General features: G+C 40.7%; 2 protein-coding genes across 2 annotated transcripts; both read right to left on the bottom strand.

Moving 5' to 3' along the window:
* Positions 1–1156: 1156 nt before the first annotated feature.
* On the bottom strand, positions 1157–3962 carry LOC128623653 (olfactory receptor 1-like). Its single transcript, XM_053650794.1, has one exon. It carries the CDS (start codon positions 2317–2319, stop codon positions 1258–1260), a length of 1062 nt encoding a protein of 353 aa, XP_053506769.1. The 5' UTR covers positions 2320–3962; the 3' UTR covers positions 1157–1257.
* Positions 3963–10746: 6784 nt separating this feature from the next.
* Positions 10747–11893, bottom strand: LOC128623415 (olfactory receptor 1-like). The gene has a single exon (XM_053650463.1). It carries the CDS (start codon positions 11889–11891, stop codon positions 10857–10859), a length of 1035 nt encoding a protein of 344 aa, XP_053506438.1. The 5' UTR covers positions 11892–11893; the 3' UTR covers positions 10747–10856.
* Between the last annotated feature and the right edge of the window lie 13710 nt (positions 11894–25603).

Genomic DNA, 25603 nt, shown 5'->3' with positions numbered 1-25603 from the left:
TAAATCTCCATTTAAACCAGATGGCCCAGATGCTGAATGCCAGTTTTTTGCCCCAACAGCTTTATATCGGACCACCTGCTCCTGAACATGTCACAAGAACAGTCCTGATTCATAACTTAAGTTAATGTTCCACAGTTAATTGTCAACTGTTGTATTATTTTACACATTCAATGTTGACATTTTTTTCTTGACTAAGTTTATTTTTTGTCTATACTTTAACTATAGCCTAAAGAAGCACTGAAACTGGAAATGTACAGTATTTCAAAGTCTGTGTATGGCTGTTAATTGAACTGTGGACTGATGTTTTCTTTGCTGTCATTTATCCACATTTAACTGCAAATAAATAGTAAAATTAGCATAAAACAGTGATACCCTGAAACAGCTTCTGCTGGCTGACTTCATAACAACCTTTTTTAACTACTGATCAACCAGTTAAAATTAATTGTCATGCAACCCATAACAGATGGGTGTATTCACGAATTTGGATTACTAGTAGTTTATGAAATGGAAAATCTCAGCAAAATATCGGCAAGAAGAGACTATCTTTGTGTATAAATAAAAATGTATCTCAAATGATTTTTTCAAAATAGTTTTGTCAAAATTCTTTTATAAAATTATAATATTGCCTCTTACATCTATTAGAAAAAGGGGCATTTTAAATGATAAAGAGGCTCGAGCAGACAATACACCATTATAATATTCTTGAACTACTGTATTGTATTGACTGGTAGAAAGGGGACTGTTGCTAACTAATGTGTTTACAAAATGTGGTCGTCTGATATGAGTGGAAAATTTGTACCAAAATACATTTTTAAATGAACAGCTGGCGAGTAGTCCATTATTAATATACCTTAAAAATCGCAGGAATTCAAACAAACTGCAAACATTTCCATTAGAGCTATTTGAATGGAATAAGTATCTAAACAAATACGAAAAAGAAAAATCTAAATCAAGAAAAAGCAATATGTTTTTTAAACACATCATTGTCAAGACATTTATTCTTCACATCTGTAATGCATTAGACAGGTCTCTTTAAAGGCTCAAATAATGAGCTGCACCAACACCTTTTTTTCCCGAGCCCACACATTAGGTGCTGCTTTAAGGCCAAACTAAACATTGTGATATCTGCTAATGAATAGAAATAAGTCATCAAAGATAATTCACAACATATTAGAATTTTCATTTGTACAAGACAACTTCAGTGCTTTAAGTAAACTAAGTATTTTATGAAACATATGTTATTATAGTTGAATGAAATTACTTTTTACTCCCAACTCCTACCCTTGGGTGAATTACCTGTCCACTGGGCATGCCACGTATCACTAACACTTTGACTCGTTTGTAGAGCACTTTAGAGGCGTGCATGACCTCCTCTGTCTTTAAAGTGTATATAATGGGGTTTAACATGGGGGGAATAATCTGTGTCAGTGCAGAATTTATTATCCTGTCATTGGTATTTATAGATGATGTAAGAGATGTTATACTGGTGCCTAAAAACGGGAGATAAAATAAAGCCACCAAAATAAGGTGGGAAGTACAGGTTTTCATAGCTTTCTTCCGCTCCAAACCATGTGAGATATTCATCAAGGCAATGCCAATACAAATATATGAGACAATTATTAACAGAAATGGAACACAATCCAGCACAACAATACAGACTGTAGCCATGACACGATTTATAAAATAATCATTACAAGCTAAAATATAGATAGGCCCATGAGCACAGAAATAGCTGTTGATAATTACAGATCTACAGAAGGACAGTCTGGTAATCAGAGCTACAAGGAGTGCAATGATAGTTATAGAGAAAATCCAGGTAATAACAATGATTAAAGTCATTGCTGCTTTGGTGACAATGACATTATACCTTAATGGAAAACATATAGCAACTACTCTGTCATACGCCATAACAAGCAGAGTAAGAGACTGCACGGTCATAAAGAATAAGACAAAAAACATGTTTGCCAGACAGGCTTCATATGATATGACCTGATTCTCAAACAGAAAAGTATCAATAAGCTTTGGAATAAGAGCAGAGCTGCCACCCAAATCAGAAAGAGCCAAGTTAAACACAACAATGTACTTTGCTGTATGGAGGCTACGTGCTAGATAGATGGTGCACATTATAAAAGAATTCCCTAAAACTGTGACAGCATAGACAATGCAGAGAAAGGCATAGAAGTACTTTGTGTGTGGAATATCATAAAAGCCATTTATATAAAAAGTGGAAGGGCGAATAAATGTTGCATTTTCAGAGGGTGCAGGTGGCACAGAGGTCATGTCAGATGTCATCTGGTAATATAACCTGGCAAGGAACATACAAAAAACAAACTTTATCAAATAATAATTATATTTGTTAAATATCTTACTTGCATTTAACTAACAAGAAAAATACATATCAATAAATTATATATTTTATTCAAGTACATTTGTAAGAAAGTCTATACTTTTTAAGCTTAGACCTGGTCCAGTTAAGACAGCATATGAATACCTGTAGAAATCAGACACATTTACACTTTTTATGTGGTAATGTCAGATCTTTGACCACACCTCCAAACAAATTGAAAATGGTTGATGTAACCATGTGGTTGGGATCAAAAATCATGCTTATGTAACAATAAACTGAATAACTGTAATATGCTCATTTAATAATTGTTACAAATCAAGACTGGGACAGGAAGTAAGTGTAGGAGTAAAGTCTTTATTATCCACTAAAGTCAATGTACAAGGAGGTGGGAAACAAGGTCTAAACATAAAACTAGAACTGAAGCAAGAAACATGAAACTTAAACAGGGCATGGAAACACTACCACATTTAATGTACTTAAACATTTATCCTTTAACTAGAAATGAGGCATGAAACATGAAACCAGAGCAGGGCATGGAAACATTACCACATGGCACCATTCAAACTTTTAAGCATATACTCTAATTTTATCTTGCATTGCCTGCCTGTCTATGAGGATTTTTGAGTTGGACAGTCTCCAAATGAATCCATTCTGCAACTTTTAGAAACATTATTTCATTAAAAAAATTAACTTTCGCTATAATAAGCACAGGGGTCAGACTCGAGTAGCTAGGGCTCGCTCAACCATTTGCCTGTTGCCAAGCTTGAATAGAGCAAAGTGTCTGTCACTGCAAGGTAACAAACAAAACCTGCTATGGATTTTTAGAGAGGTGGCTACTCTTACACAATGAAAGCGGAATGGATTCATTTGGAGATGACTTGAGTATTCTGTGACCATCCATGAAAAAAACTCACGTCCTTAGGTGATGGTGGTTACAACACAGCATTCAGGTGCACTTGAGCACGCTAACATATAGATAAAAGATTTACCACTTTGAATTTGAATTAGGATATAGTAGCTCCTTCAACCCATGAAATTGCTGATTGTGTGTATGTGCCATTGCTATGTGTCCATAAACGATGTAATGCTAACGTTAGTTACAGTGTTTACACGGTGATGAGTATCCTACAATATTTTAAGAATAAGAGAACAAAGGAGGATGAAAAGCATCCCCCAAACCCCCCCCCCCACCCCCGCCAGCATTTCAGCATCCCCCCAGGTTCAAAATCGCTCCTACACCCCTGCTGTACAGTATATGTGTGTGATGGACAGGTGTCACTGGATATAAAAAGTCTACATGCCCCTGTTAAAATTGCAGATTTTTGATCTGAAAAATTAAACCAAGATAGATAATGTCAGATAGCAGGAAGGTCTGTAAAACTCTGAAACAAATCTAATATGTTGAGCAAAAATCATGAACAGGAAAAGCCAATGGTCAGGTGAACCGCAAACAACATAAACTAGGCCAAATACAAAAGCTAGGTATCGACTGTAACAAAGACTCAGTGATGTGGTGGTGAGGAAGGCCTTAAATGTTTTTGTAATTTTATTTGGGTGACCACTGAAACTTTATTTATTTTTATTATACTTAATTCATATTTGTAGATGCGTTGTACTTCATAGTTAAAGGTTAGTATGAGTGTAGGATGTAACAGACAGCACAGTAGATGAGACAAAACAATAGACAAGACAGTAGATGCAACATGGACATCAGGAAGGAGGGTGGAGGAAGGATATGGGAGCTATGTGCAAAGAGTACTAACTGGAATGTTGGCTGAGTGTGGTGTGTGTGGTATGGCTTTGGTTATGTGGGACTGTATTGTTGGCTATTGCGAAGTGATTCCCTGGTAGGTGATGAGTGGTGTCCAAATAGAGTTAAATTTGTTAGTTTTATTTTTGATTGCGGCAGAGAGTTTTTCCATTGTTATGAAGTCGATTATTAGGTTTTCCCAATGTGTGATATTAATGTTATTCTTTGATTTCCAGGTGTAGTATGGTTTTCTTGCCATTTGTTAGTGCTGTAAGAACTATTGTGTTTTCCTGTTTGATGATCCCAGATCTCCAAGTAAGCAGAGTGAAGGGGAGAGTGGGATGGTATGATTTAGAAAACTAGAAAGTTCTTTAGTGATTTGTTTCCAGAAGTGCTTAACTGAATGGGTCCTATGCAGCTTCATTGTGAGCGACAGGGAATGTGCAACATAGAAAAAATCAAGGGGGACAGAAACATGTCCGAGTTTGTGTCAACCTCTCTCTCATCTGCCTGTCATAAAAACAAAAATACTTGGAAAAACAGTGGGGGTAAAAAAACAATTCGCACAAATCCAAATAAAGGACATATTGAAAAATTTTAGTTGCAATGACTCGTTGTTTCTTTTGTTATTTGACAATTGATAATACAAATTTTGTTTTAAATCACAATTATTACACACTGATTACACATCATTTTCCACTGAGGTTTCAAGAGTACACAGAGTTACAATATGCGACTGTTACCAGTTTTGCTGTTTACTGAAATTGTATTCTCTCAGGAATCCATATCTTGTCATGTGGGTCTTCTGGGTATCTTGAGAGAATAAATTAAAGGGCATATTGTATGCATTCAGAGACAGTCCTAATAGTCATAATTGCCTTTCCCCATTCCCCCAAGAATACACAGAAATACATTGTCATATTTTAATCGATCTATAATTTTTTCATCTGTTCGTGATGTGAAATCCAAGCTAACTTGGAATAATGAAACATCTAGGGTGCATAAGATAATTTCTCTGATCATAATATAAAAAAAATAATTTTAGTAAGAAAGACAAACAATTGTACATTTCACTTGCTGTACACTCCAAGGGTTAATGTTATGGACTGTTAAATTAAGTCATAGATCACAAGATATGTCAGGTATGAAGAGCTTAATGAAACAGTCATTATATAATAGTCAAAATATAAATACCATAATGTTCTGAGAGTGCAGGTTATGTATTTCACTCTACACACTCCAGCCTCCACTGCACAGCAATGAATTCCGTGAACCTTTAACCATTGTGTTTGTGTTCTGCCTTTGGTTCTCCCAGTCTCGCTGCTTCTGACAGAACAATCTGACCACCATGGACCCAGCAGAACCAGCCCCTTCGCCATCATCGCTATCCCATCAGGGTGCACTCCTGGGCCAGCATGAGTAACAACTTCACACCCTCACCGAGAGTCACCAAGCCATGGCACACCAGATTGGGCTTCAAACGGGGGATGCCCTAGCCTGGGCCACTGCTGTTTGGGGTCGGCAGCCCGCACTGTCATACTCCATATCTTCCTTCACCGATGAGCTCCAGAGGGCAGGAGGCCGCCAAGCAGACTAGCAGAGTATTCAGTGGAGTTCCGTGTCCTGGCCACAGAGTCTGGCTGGAGCGAGGAGGCACTCCAGGGAGCGTTCCTGATCAGGCTCAGTGAGCAGTTGAAGCATGAGCTGACCACAAAAGATGAAGCAGACTCTCTAGATGCACTGATTTCCCTCACCATTTGCCTGGATAACCATCTGTGAGAAAGGTGCTGAGAGAGGGCTGGTTTGTCCAGCAACCTGGCTGAGGAGCTTCAGCCCAGTTCCCCCTTGCCAGCAGAAGAACCCATGCAGGTAGGTCAGGCCCGGCTCACTCCGGACGAGCATGATCTCCAGTTCTAGGTGGGAGCATGTATCTACTGTGGCCAATCAGGTCACTTCATCGACACCTTTCCCCTTTGCTCAAAAGTAGGAGCTTGCCAGTAGAAATAGAGTTGCTGGTGAGCCACTCACCTCAGATCTCCCCATTCCAGCTCCATGTTCCAGCTACCCTGCACCACCACCTCATCTCCATGCCCCTACTTGCCTTGATTGACTCTGGTGCTGAGGACAGCTTCCTGGATCAGGTGTTAGCATCCTAGTCTGGCCTCCCCGTGGAACTTCTGGATCCCCCCCGATGGTTAACATACTGGATGTGAGATTCTTGGCCAAGGTCACCCACCATACTGTTCCTTTGCACCTGGTTCTTTCAGGTAACCACCAAGAACTCATCCTGTTCAAGATCATCTCCTCCCCTAGCACTCCCCTGGTTTTGCGCCACTCCTGGCTAACTAAACACAACCCCCAGACTGGTTAGCCAGGAGAGTCGTCACCTGGACTCCCCTCTGCCACTCCTCTTGTCTGAAATCTGCCCTTCCCCCACAGTGTCCACTGGTGCACCTCCTGCCCTAAGGCTTCCAGACCTCTCATCCATGACCCCCAAGTATCATGACCTGGCAGAGGTTTTTAGCAAGGCCCGGGCCCTCGTGCTACCACCTCACCGCCCTTATGATTGGTCTATTGACCTTCTTCCTGGGGCCACCCTACCTTCTGGCCAACTGTATAATCTGTCCCGTTTTGAGAGGGAGGCCATGGAAAAATACATCTCAGAGTCCCTTGTGGCTGGCATCATCTGTCCCCCCTCCTCCCCCCTCCTCCTCACCCCTAGTTGCTGGCTTCTTCTTTGTGGACAAAAAGGACAAGACCCTTCACTCTTGCATTGACTATCAGGGTCTCAACAACATCACAGTCAAAAATAAGTACCCCCTGCCACTCCTCAACTCCACCTTCTAACCGCTGCATGGGGCCACAATCTTCACTAAGTTAGACCTACGGAATGCATCCCACCTCATCTGGATCAGAGAGGGGGACGAGTGGAAGACAGTATTCAATACCCCCCTGGGCCACTTCGAATACCTGGTTATGCCATTTGGCCTCACCAACACCCAGGCAGTGTTCCAAGCCCTGATCAATGACATTCTCCGGGATTTCCTGAACTGTTTTGTCTTTGTATACCTGGACAAAAAATTGATCTTCTCCCAAACCCCTGCTGAGCATGTCCATTACATCCATCAGGTCCTGCAGAGACTGCTGGAGAACCGCGTTATTGCCAAAGTGAAGAAATGTGAATTCCACATTAGATACCTGGGGTTCATCATTGTGAGTGGGTGGGTGAGGGCAGACCCCGAGAATATACAGGTGGTCATTGAGTGGCCCAGACCTACCACCCAGAAGAAATTTCAATGGCTTCTGGGGTTTATGAACTTGTAACGCCGGTTCATATGAGACTACGGCCAAGTTGCAGCACCACTGACCAGGTTTTTCTCCACCTCTACTCCCTTTGTGTGGACCCCTGATGCCGAAGCCACTTTCACCAGACTTAAGGAGCAATTCAGCTCAGCCACCATACTGATCCAACCAGATCCCACCGAAGAATTAATCGTAGAGGTGGATGCCTCTGACTTGGGAGTGGTTGCAGTGCTCTCCCTGTGATCCAGCCCTGACCCGAAAATCCACCCCTGTACCTTCTTTCTCTGCCTCTTCCCGGCAGAATGCAACTATGATGTGGGGGATAATGAGTTGCCAGCCATTAAGTTGGCCTTAGAGGTGTGGAGACACTGGCTCAAGGGGGCTGAGCAACCCTTTATTGTCTGGACCGACCATAAGAACTTGGCCTACATCCAGAATGCCAAGCGCCTCAACTCCCATCAGGCACGTTCAATTTTGAATGTTCAGTTTTACTATCCTCTACTGCCTCGGTTCTAAGAATACTAAGCCAGATGCCCTCTCTTGCCAGAAACACCAGACCCCGACACCACCATCCCTCCAGCCAGCATGGTGGGGGAAGTCATGTGGGAGACCACACAACCAACCCGACCCAGGTAATGGGTCACCTGGTTACCTATTTGTCCCAGACGCCACATGTTCCCAGGTCCTCCAGTGGATCCACTGTTCCTGGTTTGCATGTCACCCTGGCTCCATTCACACCCTAGGCTCATTGAAACGGCACTTCTGGTGGCCTATGATGGACGCCAGCAACCAAGCCTTCATCGCCGCCTGCTCTGTGTGTGCCCATAATAAGGTCCTACACTGCCCATCTGCTGACCTACTTCAACCCCTGCTGATTTCATGTCACTTCACAAGCTTGCTGCTTAAGACACAAGCCAAAAAACTCTCACCCTGGTACTTAGGCCCATTCACGATCGATAGAGGATGCAATTTCATTAGTCTGTGACCTAGTAAACTAGTATCAGGATGAATTTGTTGATAGAAATTTCAAAGCACTTCTGTAAGTTGCTCTGGTTAAGGGCATCTGCCAAATGCTATAAATGTAAATGTAATGTAAAACTTAGAACATGACACCATTGGTGGCAGACCACACAATGTTTAGCTGAGTAAAACTATTGGAATAGTCCATTTAAGTAAATAACATACAATATTTAGTCCCATATCCCCTGCTTGCAATCACTGCATCAAGCCGGTGACCCACTGACATAACCAAACTGTTGCATTCTTCTTGTGTGATGCTTTTGTGATGTTTCCAGGCTTTTACCACAGATTCTTTCAGTTCTTGTTTTAGAGGATTTCTCCTTTCAGAATTCAGATATTTGAATTCATTCTGTTCCTACCATCATGATTAGATCATTAGATCATCAATAAAAAGTAGTCTGAATTAGTCAGAGTACATTATTCTAGTCAATCCTATTACTTAAATGGAGAATATCCTTGTAAACTGTTCGCTCTAAGATGAATCTAGGGCCAATAAATCTGATGTTAGGTACAATGGTTCCATATATATCCAACCTAAAAATATAAATATGGCATTTCAGTCTTTATATCGACATTTGTATCCTTGCATCTATGAATCAAGAGCTGGCCTGACCGATTTTGCTTTGCTCTTAGAACATTTAAATCTTCCCATACATATATACATACATACACACACACACACATACACACACACACATATATATATATATATATATATATATATATATATATATATATATATATATATATATATATATATATATATATAAAATGTGTGTATATATACAATGCAAGAAATGCAAGCAAATCCTATATATGGCTAGCTAAATGTACTTTTTTTAACCTGCTCACTCCTGCATTTTCTTTCTTTTGTTTTTTTAGTTTTAGTCATTTTTTGTATGCATTTACAATATTTTCTAATAAAATTAGTATTTTCACAAAAAAGTAATTAAAATAACACTGATCATGATAAAGCAATGATTAATTAATTGGTGAATTCAATGAACAAATTAATAAATCTCAAATTACACCAGATGCTCAGTACCCTAGATGATGAGTGCCTCGGCTTTTTGCAATGAGAGCTTCATTGCTGACCACTCACTCCTGACTGCATGTCATGAGTACAGTCCTGATTCATGCCTCTAGTTAAATGTTCTATTGTTAATTGTCCACAGTTATTATTTTACACATTTTATGTGATTGATTCATTTTTTTGTCTTTAAAAATAGCCTAAAGAAGCACTGAAACAGGAAATGCACAGTAATTCTTTTGGTGTATGACTGTGTCTGTGTTGAATTGAAGTATGTTTTGATGTATTCTTTGTTGTCATTTGTCCACACTGAACTGCACTAAAATTAGCTTAAAATAGTGAAGTCCTGAATCAGCTTTTTTTCTCATTGAAAAAAGATGACTGGTCAACTACTGTCTTAACAACCTTTTTTAATTACTGATCATCCAGTTAAAATGAACTGTCATGCAAGCCATCACATGGTGTATTTTATTTGAATTACTAGTAGTTTAGGCAAAATATAAGTAAGAAAAAAACATTTGTGGATAAATAACAGTTTATCTCAAATTTCTTTTGTCAAAAAAAGTTTAGTCAGATCTTTTTAATCAAATCATAATATTGCCTCTTTTATGTATTAGCAAAAGGGACATTTTAAATGATTAAGAGGCTCCAGCACCAAATAAACCATTAACTATAACATTCTTGAAGTATTGCATTGTATTGACTGCTAGAAATGCGACTGTTGCCAACTAGTGTATTTACAAAATGTGGTGGTCTGATAGGAATGATGATTTGTACGAAAAGAAATTTAAAAATGTACAGTTGACAAGTAGTCCAGGATTAATATACCTCCAAAATCACAGGAATTCAAACAAATTGCGAAAAATTCTAGTTTAGATACAGATTAGATTAGATTTAGAACGGGTTAGAGATAGTTTCATGGAGTAAGTAACTAAACAAAAATGAAAAGAAAAAGATAAAATAAGAGAAAGCTATATTTTGTTAAGCACATCATTGTTAAGACATTTATTCTTCACATTTGTAATGCATTAGGCAGGTCTCTTTAAAAATTCAAATAATGAGATAGTCATCAAAAATAACAATTTACAATATATTAGAATTTTCATTTGTACCTGCACAGTTTTTTCATGAATTATAATAATAATAATGAATGAAGTATTAAAAAGACAAGGTGAATTTATACATGCTAACCTTTTCATTGAATTTGGGATACAAGCGTACCTTATAATAAAGATGTGTTTTTACCATTTCTTTTCTGTTTTTTTTTTTTTTTTTTTTTTTTTTTTTTTTTTTTTTTTTACAACATGAACCATTACATGGAACTACATGACAACTTTGGTGTTATAAGTAAAATAAACATTTTATGAAGCATGTTATTTTTGGTTACAATTGAATGAAAGAATTATTCAACAAAAATTTTTTTTTTTACTGTCAACTTCTACCCATGGTTGAAATACCTGTCCATTGGGAATGTCACATATCACTACCGTTTTGGCCCGTTTGTAGAGCACTTTAACCGCCTGCATGACCTCCTCTGTCTTTAACGTATATATAATGGGGTTTAACATGGGGGGAATAATCTGTGTCAGTGTAGAATTTAGTATCCTATCATTTGCATTTATAGATGATGTAAGAGATGTTATATTGGTGCCTATAAACGGGAGATAAAATAAAGCCACTAAAATAAGGTGGGAAGTACAGGTCTTCATAGCTTTTCTCCTCTCCAAACCATGTGAGATATTCAACAAGGCAATGCCAATACAAATATAAGAGACAATTATTAACAGAAATGGAACACAATCCAGCACAACAAAACAGCCTATGGCCATGACACGATTTATAAATTTATCATTACAAGCTAAAATCAAGATAGGCCCATGATCACAGAAATAGCTGTTGATAATTACAGATCTACAGAAGGACAGTCTGGTAATCAGAGCTACAAGGAGTGCAATAATACTTATAGAGAAAATCCAGGTAATGACAATGATTAAAGTCATTGCTTCTTTGGTGACAATGACATTATACCTTAAAGGAAAACATATAGCAACTACTCTGTCATACGCCATAACAAGCAGAGTAAGAGACTGCACAGTCATAAAGAATAAGACAAAAAACATGTTTGCCAGACAGGCTTCATATGATATGACCTGATTCTCAAACAAAAAAGTATCAATAAGCTTTGGAATAAGAGCAGAGCTGCCACCCAAATCAGAAAGAGCCAAGTTAAACACAACAATGTACTTTGCTGTATGGAGGCTACGTGCTAGATAGATGGTGCACATTATAAAAGAATTCCCTAAAACTGTCACAGCATAGGCAATGCAAAGAAAGGCATAGTAGTACTTCGTGTGTGGAATATTGTAAAACCCATTTATATAAAAAGTGGAAGGGCGAATAAATGTTGCATTTGCAGAGAGCGCATTCAGCACAGAAGTCATGTCAGATGTCGTCTGGCAATATAGCCTGTGGAAAAGAATAAGAAGTACTTTATATTGCTCCTGTTTATAGAGCAGTGCATGGAAAGACATCAAATTGCAAAATAGAACAGGAACACACAAAAAATTAACTTAATTATTATATAATAATTATATTTGTTAAATACCTTACTTGCATTTAACTAACAATAAAAATACATATCAATAAATGATATATTTTATCAAAGTACATTTTGAAGAAAGTCTATACTTTTTAACTGTATACCTGGTCCAGATAAGACAGCATATTAATACCTGTATACATCAGTCACATTTATACTTTTTATGTGGTAATGTCAGATCTTTGACCACACCTCCAAACAAACTTCAAAGGGTGGATGTAACCATGTGGTTATGATCAACAGTCACATGCTTATGTAATAACAAATTGAACAACCGTAATATGCTCATTTAATAATAAAGTGATGAATAATGGATTGATGTTTTATTTTCTGTGGATTTCAAGTAGTGTGTTACAGGTTGGCAAACATTTATAGACTATATGGCGAAAGGTTTGTGGACACCTGACCATCACACCCATATGTGCTTGTTGAACATCCCAGTCCAGATTCAGTCCCCCTTTGCTGTTATAATGATCTCCACAAATTTGCGAAGACTTTCCCCTAGATTTTGGAGTGTTTGGTTCTTAGTTCAAGTGAAAGGAAATTGTGATGCAACAGCATACAAAGACATTCTATACAGTTGTCTGCTTCCAACTTTGTGGCAACAGTTTTGCAAAAGCCCATACAGTATATAGGATTGATGGTCAGGTGTCCACAAACTGTTGACCATATAGTATACTAAGGATTAAACATGAGAAATCATGTTGTATTCACAGCATTTATGAAGGTGGGGGAAGTACTAACATAAAAAAAAAAAAAATCAGGTAATAGAAAATTATTTATTCAACATTTTGTGTACATACAGTGCCCTGCACTAATATTGGCACCCTTGATAAATATGAGCAAAGAAGGCTGTGAAAAATTGTCTTTATTGTTTAACCTTTTGATATTTTGTTAAAATAATTTAATTCACAGAAATACTCTTCTCTCATGGGCATCAAACAATTGCAAACAGAACACAGGTTTATATATAAAAAAATTAAATATAGGTGTGCAACAATTATTGGCACCCATGTGAATTTATATGAGAACAATATATTTGAAGTATATTTCCATTGATATTTAAATTTTTTAGTACACCTCGGTGACTAGCAACAGGAAATTTTTCAAAAATGGCTTCCTGTTTCATAGGGGTACAAATAGCAGGTAACAGGTAACACATAGGCCAAATTCCCTTTGTCATTCTTAACACTTGGGTAAGTCCAAGTTATATAGCTGTGATGTGCGGTAAAAGGTTGTTGAACTTCACAAAATGGGAAGTGGCTATAAGAAAATATTACAAGCATTGAAAATACCCATTTCCACACCATCATGGCAATAATTAAGAAGTTCCAGTCAGCTGGAAATGTTATTAATCAACCTGGATGAGGAAGTGTGTCTATATTGTCTGTTCCAATGCACTGTGAAGGGGATGGTTCGTGTTGCAAAAAAATCTCCAAGGATCACAGCTGGAGAATTGCAGAAGTTACTTGCGTCTTGGGATCAGAAATTCTCCAAAACTACAATCCAAAGTCACCTACATCACCACAAGTTGTTTGAAAGGGTTTCAAGATAAAAGCCCCTACTCTCATCCAAAAGCAAACTTGAGCGTCTTCAGTTTGCCAGACACTACTAGAACTTCAAATGGAATCAGGTTCTATGGACAGATAAACCAAATCAGATCATGCAGCGGACAAATGGCTGGAGCTGGAAGTGCTGCTTATATCTAGGCTTGTGTATAAAGTGCAGAGCAGAGGACAGGGTTGCAAAGTAATTTAACAATGCATCATCACATGCTGCAGTGTCGGTAAGAGGAGCTGTCACAGGTCCAATTCCTGTGTGTGGAGATCTCCCAAACGGTATCCCAAAGGGGCTCAGCCCATCCTAAGCCTGTTTCAGAACAGCATTTGCTCAATCTGTTTTTAGTGTCCCATTTTCTGACATTTTTTCTCTCTTTTATGTGCCTCGCTCTGCCATTCAGCAAATGCCTTCCAGTCAGCCCAAAACTGCATTTCGCTCTTGGTTTTAGGGGTCTCTCTCTCTCCTTTGTCTCTAAATTAAGTTTCAGTTGTTCTAACTGTCTGAGGCTAAAACTACCTTTTTCAGGGAAAGCACATTCTTTAACTCATACATCATATTGATTCAAACATCCTTCCCCATAATTCACATGCATAAACATGATATTAGGATCAACATATAAACACCCTGTACATACCATAGAATGTGTCTCAGGATGTGTCTTGCTACATGTTTTTCCCATATTTTTTATTTATATATATATATTTTTTCTTTTACAGCTTCTATAACTCAAGTTTTAATAAATTTAACATGCTATGAAAATCAAGTGTATATGCATTCTCATGCACAGACAGAAAAGGTTCAAAATGTGTGCCAAATCTCTAGACATTCAATTAATCATGTAACTTATAGGTTCAATAGGGCAAACCTTAAGAATGTAAAAGAGTTTATCTGTGAGGGCGAGTCCACATACAGCAATTTGGTAGGACTTAGGACTTTTCTCTTCCCTTTTTAAAAAAAAATAAATAAATAAAAATAATATTAATTTTTAAAAAAATATATTATTATTATTTTTTTATCTAAGTAAAATTTACTTGTGCGTTAAATTTGCCAAATGTATCATGTACCGCTGATATGATGGAATGAGTCAGTGGGGCATGCCACTTGATAATAATCCGCCGTAAAAATACTGCGCCCCTTGCGCTTCTTAATAAGTACTCTCTTTACTTATTTATTTCTCGAAACGGACTCTTTCCGTTTATTTTTACCATTATCATCTCTCTCTCTCTCTCTCTCTCTCTCTCTCTATATATATATATATATATATATATATAAATATCTTAGTTTTGAAGCTGTGATCTAAGAAACACCAATCTCTCTGCCATCGCAGAGGCGAAGTTCCTTGAACGTCTTTTAAGAAATCGCTTCCATGTAATACTTCTCTCTACTGTAATACTGTAATACGTACATTTCTTATTTAGTTGACTCCATTCCATACAGATAGCAATAAACAATGACTTTTATTTAAAATTCTAATTTACCTTAAGGCTGTTTTTTTGATGATTTCTACCGGTCAGTGGTAAGGCTGCGTCGGTCTTTTGATCTGCATAATACAGGGCAAACCGCCTGCGTGTCAACACGGACTTCAGGGTGAAACTTTTCCACATGCATCCTCCGGTTTGCTTGTTGTCCAGAAAATCTGAAAGACTCATGCAGCCCACCCAGGGACGCCAAATTGTCATGGAAATTAGACAACACTCGCAGACTCGTCCTCTGAAGGTAGAAATGTTTATTGCAGAAAGATGGTTAATACAGGATAGAATAAAGCAGGATAGAATAATGAGAGCGCTCTGACGCCCTTGTACTAAACCACTACTATATATATGAAACACAGAGCATGACATAATTCTGTGTACCGATAAGAAGCAGTTTGAGGCAGTTCAAACAGGCTTTGTTTTAGGATCTTGGAAGATGTTTAGACGAACCTTGAACAGAAGATCATGTTTGTGTCTCTGTAAGCAGATAAACATTCTGTACTGATCTCAGTGACATGACATGGCCTTCTTAGGCATTATCCTCTGATGAGAATGAAATAGAACAAGAACAAAATTCTTACAAAGTAAAAATTTATAATTTCCCTCACAACCTCATCAGGCTTTTTTTTTTTTTTTTTTTTTTTTTATAACTCTGTGTATTGTTTGTAATTGTTTGATATTGATATTTATTTTTGTGAATTTTTGTAAGAAAAGATCAAAAGGTTAAACAATAAAGACAATTTTTAACAGCTTTCTTTGCTCATATTTACCAAGGGTGCCAGTATTAGTGGAGGGCACTGTATAAAATTATGAGTAAAAATTACAGATATAAATAGTATATTCCCATTCATCCTTTACATTTTTTAGTACACCTGGGTGACTAGGAACAGGAATTTTTTCAACCATGACTTCCTGTTTCATAGGAGTATAAATATGAGGTAACACATAGCCCAGATTCCTTTAGTCATTCATAACAATTGGTAAGAACAAGGAATATAGCTGTGATGTGCAGCAAAAGGTTGTTGAGCTTCACAAAATGGGAAGTGGCTATAAGAAAATACCCTGTTAGAAATGCAAGTTTTGGTATTGAAACCAAGATCATGTAAAATCATGTTATTTTAATGATTATTGTTTATTATTATTGATTATTGATTATTATGATAAAGATTAATGTGACATAGCACCTGTCACGATTTCCCCTTGTGAAAAGCGCTGGAGCGTGCTCTGAAACCCGAGGCATAAGCTTGAAGCGCAATCGTACTTCCAGGTTGTTCAGTGACACTGACTTTTTTTTACGTCTCACACGATTATTCCCTTTCAAAGGGAACTCAATGTTGCGTGAGCTACACGCTGTGCAGAGCTCCAGCCTGAGATTCACGAGGTGGTATCCCATGCAGAGCTCAAGCCAAAGGTCAACATGGCAACCTCATCGCCAGAGCTACAGCCTGAGACCTACAAGATGGTCTCACCTGCACAGTTCCTGCTGGGGTCAACGTGGCGACTGCCCCAGAGTTCCAGCATGAGACCTGTGAGGTGGTCTCAAATGTTGAACTCCTGTTGGAGGTCAACGTGGCAAACTCCTCACCAACGCTCCAGCATGAGACTCACAAGGGGGTCTCATATCTGGAGTTTAAGCATGAGGTTAACGAGGTGACCTCAGCTCCAGAGCCCCAGTCGGAGGTCAACATGGCAACCTCCTCCCTAGAGCTCCAGCCCGAGACCCATGAGGTGGTCTCATCTCCAGAACTCCCGTCGTAGGTGAACGAGGCAACCTCCCATGTTCCTGCCTGAGGTCGAAGAGATGGCCTCTCAAGCCATGCACCTGTCCGAGGGCGACAAGATGACCTCCCAAGCCATGCTCCTATCTGAGGGTGAAAAGACGGCCTTTCAGGACATGTTCCTGTCTGAGGTCGACGAGGCGACCTCCTAAGCCACGTTCCTGGCCGAGGTGAACAAGGTGACCTCCCAAGCCATTTTCCTGTCTGAGGGCGAAGAGACTGCCTCTCCAGCCATGTTCCTGTCAGAGGTCGACGAGACAACCTCCTACACCAAGTTCCTGTCCAGGGTCAACGAGACGACCTCCTATGCCAAGTTCCTGTCCGGGGTCAACAAGACGGCCTCCCAAACCCTGTTCCTGTCTGAGGGCGACAAAACAACATCCCACGCCAGGTACCTGTCTGAGGTCGACGTCATGACCAACAACGTTCTTCTCACACCTGAGTCGGCTGACAAGGCCAACCAAGTTCTGTTCACGCCTGAGTCTGCTGATGCAGCCAACCAAGTTCTGCTCATGCCAGAGTCTGATGACATGGCCAACCAAGTTCTGCCATCCTGTTCTGATGAGGATGTCGCTCTACCATCCTGTCCTGCTTAGGACGTTGCTCTGCCTTCCTGTCCCACTGAGGACATCGCTCTGCCTTCCTGTCCCACTGAGGACATCACTCTGCCTTCCTGTCCTGCTGAGGATGTCGCTCTGTCTTCCTGTTCCAACAAAGCTGATGATCCAGTGCCCCAAGCATGGGTGCTGCTTTGGGACCCTGGCGAACATGCCCCAGCCTCATGCCTGCTCCTCGGCTCCTTGAGGAGCCTGCTATCTGTTGGACCATGCCTGTCTCAGGACCTGAGGGGCTTTGAAGACATTTTGCCCAGAGAGCCAAGAGCACCAGGGGAGGGAGTGTTTTCTGGCGCTCCACGAGTAGCCCCTCTTCTGTTATGATTTCCCTTCATACAAAGTGCTGGAGCTCACAGCGTGCTCTGAAACCAGAAGCACGAAGCTTGAAGCACTAGCTCAAAGGGTGACTACGCGCTTGCGGGTTGTTCAGTGACATTCACTTTGTTTACCTCTCGCATGTGTGTTTGTTATAGTTTATGTCCTGTCTCTGCCCTTGTATGTTATTGGCTGTATCCCTCACATGTTATTGTTAGTCTCAGCGGTTTTGTGTTCACTCCAGATTACGTTTGCTATTTAATCCTCTCATGTGCCCAAGTATTGTTCACGTAGCCATAACGTACCAGAACTTTGATCCTTGTTCTTTTGTTTTGTGGTTTTGATACTGTTCTCGTCCTCGTTTCACAGTTCCTGTCCTGTTTGCAGATCATCTGACCCAGTGCCTGTTTTGGACCACGCTTTTGATTAACGTTTTGGTTTTGTCTGCCTGCCTTTCTTCAGTAAAACTCTTAACTGCACTTGCATCTGTGATGGAAATTACTCATTTTTACTTTGTAATTTCTTTGTTCTTGTTCTATTTCATTCTCATCAGAGGATAACGCCTAAGAAGGCCATGTCATGTCACTGAGATCAGTACAAAATGTTTATCTGCATACAGGGACACAAACATGTTCTTCTGTTCTAGGCTCATCTAAATATCTTCCAAGATCCTAAAACAAAGCTTGTTTGAACTGCCTCAAACTGCTTCTTATCAGTACACAGAATTATGTCATGCTCTGCGTTTCATACATATAGTAGTGGTGTAGAACAAGGGCGTCAAAGTGCTCTCATTATTCTATCCTGCTTTATTCTATCCTGTATTAACCATCTTTCTGTAATAAACCTTTTTACCTTCAGAGGACGAGTCTGCGAGTGTTGTCTAATTTCCACGACAATTTGGCGTCCCTGGGTGGGCTGCACGAGTCTTTCAGCTTTTCTGGACAACAAGCAAACCGGAGGATGCACGTGGAAAAGATTCACCTTGAAGTCCATGTTGATACAGGCGGTTTGCCCTTTGTTGTGCAGAGCGAAAGACCGACGCAGCCTTACCACTGACTGGTAGGAATCATCAAGAAACAGCCTTAAGGTAAATTAGAATTTTATGAAGTCATTGTGTATTGCTGTCTGTGTGGAAGGGAGTCAGTGATATAAGAAATGCGTGTATTACATTGAGATATTTCTTATAAGAAGTTCCAGGAACTTCGCCTCTGCGACGGCAGAGATTTTGGTGTTTCTTAGATCACAGCTTCAAAACTAAGATATATACCAATGGGTATATATATATAGAGAGAGAAAGATAATAACGGTAAAAATATTTGCTAACGGAAAGAGTCTGTTTCGAGGAATAAATAAGTAAAGAGAGTACTTATTAAGAAGCGCAAGAGGCACAGTATGTTTATGGTGGATTATTATCAAGTGGCATGCCCCATTGACTCATTCCATCACATCAGGGGTACATGATATATTTGGCAAATTTAATGCACAAGTAAATTTTACTGAGATTAAAAAATAATAATAAATAAATAAATGAATAAATAAAAAAGGGAAGAGAAAACTTTAAGTTCTACCAAATTGCTGTATGTGGACTCACCCTCACAGGTAAACTCTTTTACATTCTTAAGGTTTGCTCTATTGAACCTATAGGTTATATGATTAATTGAATGTCTAGAGATTTGGCACACATTTGAACCTTTTCAGTCTGTGCATGAGAATGCATATTCACTTGATTTTCATAGCATTTTAAATTGACTAAAACTTTGAAAGTTATAGAAGGGTTAAACATATATATGATAAATAATAAAATATGGGAAAAACATGTAGCAAACCACATCCTGAGACACATGCTATTTTATGTATTGGGTGCTCATATATTGATCCTAATATCATGTTTATGCGTGTGAATTATGGGGAAGGATGTTTGAACCAATTTGATGTATGGGTTAAAGAATGTGTTTTTCCTGAAAAAGGTAGTTTTAGCCTCAGACAGTTAGAACAACTGAGACTTAATTTAGAGAAAAAGGAGAGAGAGACCCCTAAAACAAAGAGTGAAGTGCAGTTTTTGGCTGACTGGAAGGCATTTCCTGAATGGCCGAGCGAGGCACATAAAAGAGAAAAAATGTCAGGCAGGGCCCTCACCTGTTTCTCAGTGTAAATTGCAGAAAGCCGATCCCGACCTGGACTCCGCCCCACCGCGACACCTACAGCCAGCAAGGAGGGAGGAACCTGCAGTTTCAGAGGCACCTCCTCACGATGAGGCGGCCCAGCCTATGGCACTCTATCCGAACCTGTCAGAACTGAGCCATCAACCCCCACTGAACTATGTGCCAGCCGTCCTAGCTTCACCTGTGGCATTACACATGAGATCCCAAGTGAAGAGACCAACAACGTTGCTGCCCGAGGGCTTGAGACCAACAAAATCGGACAGAGAAGGGACAATGCACGCCGTGGTAAATCCCCCAATGCTAGAAGTGGTCGGAGAAGGAGGCCAAATGCTAGTTCACAGACCCTGGACATTGGAAGACATCAGGAGCAGCATGATGCATCTACCGGCTCTCCGCAAAGTAGGAGGACGAAAGTTTGGGGATTAACTTCAGACATTCTGCAGAGAATTCAGACCCACCACTCACGAACTACGACCACTGCTCATGGCAAAACTTGGCAGGGACTGGGTCAAGGTTTCACGTGAATTCCCAGAGGATGATGTCCTCTTGATCAACTCACAGTGGGATGAGGAAGTTAATGCAAGGTACAGAGCACAAATCGCGGCGCTCCAGCAGAGGCTGACGAACACCTTTCCTGTGTGACTGAACATGACAAAAATAGCGATGTGTAAACAACAAGACTCAGAGACTGTATCACAATACCTGTCCAGGCTCACTGAGATCCATGACGCAAACTCAGGCTTGGAAAAACCCGACGCTTTGTTAGATGGGCTGGTGGCCATCACAGCATGGGAGGCACATCTCAGAAACAGCTTTATGAATGGCATGAAACCAGAAATTGCTGCTATAGTCAAACAACAATGTATCACCTGGGACATCGGAAACCTCAGACAAATGGAGAGGTATGCAGTACATGCAGAGAAGCTCCTACGAGAGGCAAAGGACAGAAAGACAGACAAGAGGGCAAAAGACCTCCACACAGCCAGATTAACCATGTTACAAGCTGTTAGCGTGCAACAACCGGGAGGCAGAGGAAGAGGTGCGCCATACAAAGGAAAGCCAAAGGGCCGTGGGAGAGGAAGACCCGGCCGTCAGGGTTATGGACCAGGATTAAACTGTTACAATTGCGGAAAAGTTGGACATTTTGCCAGAGACTGCCCAGAGCAAAGCCAAGACACAGAAGCCAATTGATGGGCGGAGAAAGGGAGAGGGGAGGCATCTGAGAACAGAAGAGGTAACACACACCATCTAAACTATCAGTTAGCTCACAAAGAACAGGAATATGTGCACACACCCGCATCCAACATTAGTCAGACTGAAAATTCAGTCGGAACCAGCCATGACCCTTAACCTTTTAAAATACAGCACCTCTCCTTTTACACATTTACCATGTATATCTCTTGTAATTATTGGGCAAAGTGCCACATTCTTGGTAGACTCAGGAGCAATGTATTCAGTAATAAAACACTGTGAATTAAAAGAGTCCCCAAAGATGAGTTCACGGTCACTGCGCTCCATGGGCGTGACAGGACATTCAGTATTAGAATGTTTCTCTGAACTGCTAGTTTGTGAATGTGAAAATGGGAAAAGAGTAACCCACCAATTCCTAATTTCATCCTCATGTCCAGTAAATCTACTGGGCAGAGACTTAATGTGTGTTTTACACTTAAATTTGATGTCCTCACCTCAGGGAGTAACAATAACTGATGACTCATCTTTGGGAACTCCATTTGTTAAAAAAACAGAGCTCTGTGTTTATCAATGGTCCATGCATAACAAGCCTAGAGCCTGTGCTCGTTTGTTGACATTGGCACATGATAAGATGAAGGACAAGTGTGTTGATTTCATGTTGTCCTCTGCCCTTCATTGCACAGCACGAGTGCAAGAAGGGAAGGATATCCCAGAAAGCGAAGAGCTGTACCTAAAGGCACTATATTGGTGTGACAAATTTTGTGCATGTTCAGTCAAATTGAATGACACGCAGTTGCGTGTATGTTTTGAATCAGTGCCTCACATCTCATTAGCCAATGTAAAGCGCAAACAGTGGAATGATGTAGGATCATGGGTCAAAATTATGTGAGAGTGAAAGAATTACTTATTGGGAACATGAACCTACCTCCAACATATGGTACAGCCCGATGCTGGGAGTTTATAAAAAATTCTTTCAGGAAATGTGCAAGGTTAACTGGGACGTTATTTGTCATGACAAGGGAATGTTTCTGAACCTTGGGACAAGCCCTACACCCTTAGAGATACACCCACAATTGAACAAGGTGCCTCTCAGGCTGTGGGCCCAAGGGAAACATGATGTAGGCCTGATTAAAAGTGCACCACCAGTCGTGATCACGCCAAAGTCTGATTTTAGGCCCAGACAATCTCAATACCCTCTTAAACCTGAAGCTGTTGAGGGAATTAAACCAGTTTTAATTCATTATTGGAGGCCGGGGTCATTGTCCCCTGTCCTGATTCGCCAGTGTGCACTCCAATATTTCCGGTAAAGAAAGCAAGAAAACCCCCACAACCTGATGAATGGAGATTTGTACAAGATTTGCAAGCGGTTAATGCAGCGGTAAAACAAAGAGCTCCAGACGTGCCAAATCCTTACACTATATTAAGCCAGGTTCCAGCAAATAGCGAATGGTTTTCAGTCGTAGATTTAGCTAATGCATTTTTCAGTATTCCTCTGGAGAAAAATAGCCAGTTCTGGTTTGCGATGATGTTTGACAGTCGTCCTTACACATTCACTCGTCTGTGTCAGGGATATTGTGAATCACCAACAATTTATAACCAGGGGCTGAAGGATAGCTTGGCGCCTTTAGTATTGTCCCCAGGTCCCCTATTGCTTCAATACGTCGACGGTCTAATGATTTGCGCCCCCTCCAGGGCACAGTGTGAAACTGACACCATTAAATTGTTGCAGCATCTTGCCAAGGTGGGACACAATGCCAGTCTCTCAAAATTACAGTTTGTGAAGCAAGAAGTGAGGTTTTTGGACCATGACATCTCTGCAAAGGGAAAGAAACTCTCAGCTGATAGAGTATCTGCAATCCAGAAGATTCTCAAGCCCCTGACAAAGAAACAGGTCCTATCTTTCTTGGGGATGTGTTCCTACTATAGGACTTTCATTCCAAATTATTCCATTCTTGAGACACCTATTAGAGATATTGGACACGCATCGGGGTTGACGGCTCACTCACAGGTAAGTTGGACGCTGGAAGCAGAGAGAGCCTTTGTAGAGTTAAAACAGGCTTTACAGACAACCCCAACCTTAGGGTTACCAGATCCCACCAAACCTTTTGTGCAGACTGTGCACAAAAAATCAGGCTGCATGACCTCCGTCTTGTTACAAAAACATGGAGACAAGTTGATACCTGTGGCATATTTCTCTGGTAAGTTAGACCCTGTAGCAGCAGGTTTTCCTCCGTGTATAAGAGCAGTTGCAGCGGCTGAGAAAGCTGTGGTGGCATCCAGAGACCTGGTAGATTACTAAAAATTCACTCTTCTGGTACCACATGAAGTGTCATTACTCATGCTTGAACAAAAGACCTCTCACCTGTCCACCCAACGGTGGCTGCGCTATAACACTACATTACTAGATATGCCAAATGTCACTCTAAAACGATGTACTGTACTTAACCCTGCTACTCTCCTTCCAACAGAGGAAGACGGGGAACCACATGACTGTGTTGTACTGACTAACAAACTCTGCTCTCCTAGAATTGACCTGAAGGATGTCCCGTTGTCAAATCCAGATTTAATCCTTTTCATGGAAGGCTCAGCGTCACGCAATCCAGAGACAGGTAAAAATCGGGTGGGCTATGCTATGGTAACCACACATGAGACTGTCGTGTCAGGAAGTCTCCCCTCAAACCTGTCAGCACAAGCAGCTGAACTGTATGCCCTCATAGAAGCATGTAAATATGCTAAGGGACAGTCAGTAAATATCTACACAGACAGTAGATATGCCTTTGGGGTAGTACATGATTTTGGAACAATTTGGAAACACAGGAACATCCTGACGAGTTCTGGACACACATAGCGCACCACAAACTAGTCTCTGAGCTGCTGGACACAGTCCTACTCCCCAAAACTATTGCAGTATACAAGTGTAATGCACATACTAACAAATCAGATCCTGTCTCCCTAGGTAACGTGCGAGCGGACCAGGCAGTGAAACAAGCAGCAGTAGCAACGCCGTTGACTTCAAAACTTTGTGAATTTTCCTCTAAAACAGAAACCACTCCTTGTTTACAGGTTTCAGAGCTCCAAGCACGAGTTACAGCAGAGGAAAAGGCAGTATGGCTCAAAGCGGGTCGTTCCGTCATCAACGGTGTGTGGCGGTGCCCACAAGGCCGCACTTGCCTCCCCAAATACATGTTCCCATATTATGCAAAGTTAACGCATAGGAAGGACCATGCGTCAAAGGGGAGCATGATAGCAGAAGTAGCCAAGCATTGGTTCACGAAGGGCTTCTCTAATTATTCTCAAAATTTTTGTTTAAAGTGTGTAGTATGTGCTACTCACAACGTAGGTCGATGTTTGAAGGTGGAACAGGCAGCTCACCCAGCTCCAGACAAACCATTTGACCATCTACAGATGGATTTCATTGAACTAACGCCCAGTGAAGGGAAGAAATTCTGTTTGGTAGTAGTAGACCTGTTTTCAAAATGGGTGGAAGCATTAACTACCTCCAAACATGACTCTGAAGCAGTGGCAAAGGCACTCCTTAGGGACATAATTCCTAGGTGGGGAATCTCCACTAAAATCTCCAGTGACAATGGTACACCTTTTATCAGCACAGCCCTTAAGCAGGTTAGTGAATATTTGGGCACTGATCTGAAACAACATTGTGCATACCATCCGGCCAGTGGAGGGGCGGAGGAACGGGAGAACGGAACTTTAAAGAATAAATTGAGTAAGTGCTGCGTTGACACAGGTTTAGGGTGGACCAAGGTTTTACCTGTTGTATTAATGCAGATGAAAATGAGAGAGAGACCCAAGAATGGGCTCAGTCCTTTTGAAATCCTATTCGGGCGGCCTCCACACACAAGAATTGGGCCTGTGACAGTTCCTCTTCCCGATGCAGCAACATGTGATGATGCTATGTTAAGTTACTGTGCAACCCTGTCCTCTGCTCTGCACTCTATCCACAAGCAGGTAAAGGCAGCGCTTCCAGCTCCAGCCACGGGTTCCGCTGCATGATCTGAAGCCTGATGAGTGGGTAGTGATCAAGGACTTCCGCAGGACCAAGTGGAACAAGCCACGGTGGTCTGGGCCATTCCAGGTTCTCTTCGTCACTCATTCAACAGTGAAAGTCAACCAGAGAGCCACATGGGTGCATGCGAGCCACTGCAGGAGGGTGCCAGAGTCAAGCATTGAGATGGAGAAGACGGGACTGCAATAGTAGAACTAGACCGTAAGTCTCTATCAAGAGGCCTCTAGGAGGACCTACGCTCACAAGCAACGATCTGCATATACACACCCTCACACATGACACACTACACCCCGACACATCAACACACCATTCCCATGAGACTCCACGATAGACGGTCTTTAGTGTTATCTAGTAGCGTGCTCCGTCAATGACATAAACAGACAGTGGGGGTTTTGTTACCACGTACGGATAGCCTCAGAGCTCCTTGACTGACTATTG

Source organism: Ictalurus furcatus, chromosome 19 (assembly GCF_023375685.1).
Source record: "Ictalurus furcatus strain D&B chromosome 19, Billie_1.0, whole genome shotgun sequence".
Lineage (NCBI taxonomy): Eukaryota > Metazoa > Chordata > Actinopteri > Siluriformes > Ictaluridae > Ictalurus > Ictalurus furcatus.
The sequence above is the reverse complement of the archived record's forward strand: the minus strand, read 5'-3'. Positions and strand labels throughout refer to the sequence as shown.

What these genes read in the sequence shown, in the direction of transcription:
- LOC128623653 (XM_053650794.1), bottom strand. Translation starts at nt 2,319, where the DNA reads ATGTTCCTTGCCAGGTTATATTACCAGATGACATCTGACATGACCTCT.
- LOC128623415 (XM_053650463.1), bottom strand. Translation starts at nt 11,891, where the DNA reads ATGACTTCTGTGCTGAATGCGCTCTCTGCAAATGCAACATTTATTCGC.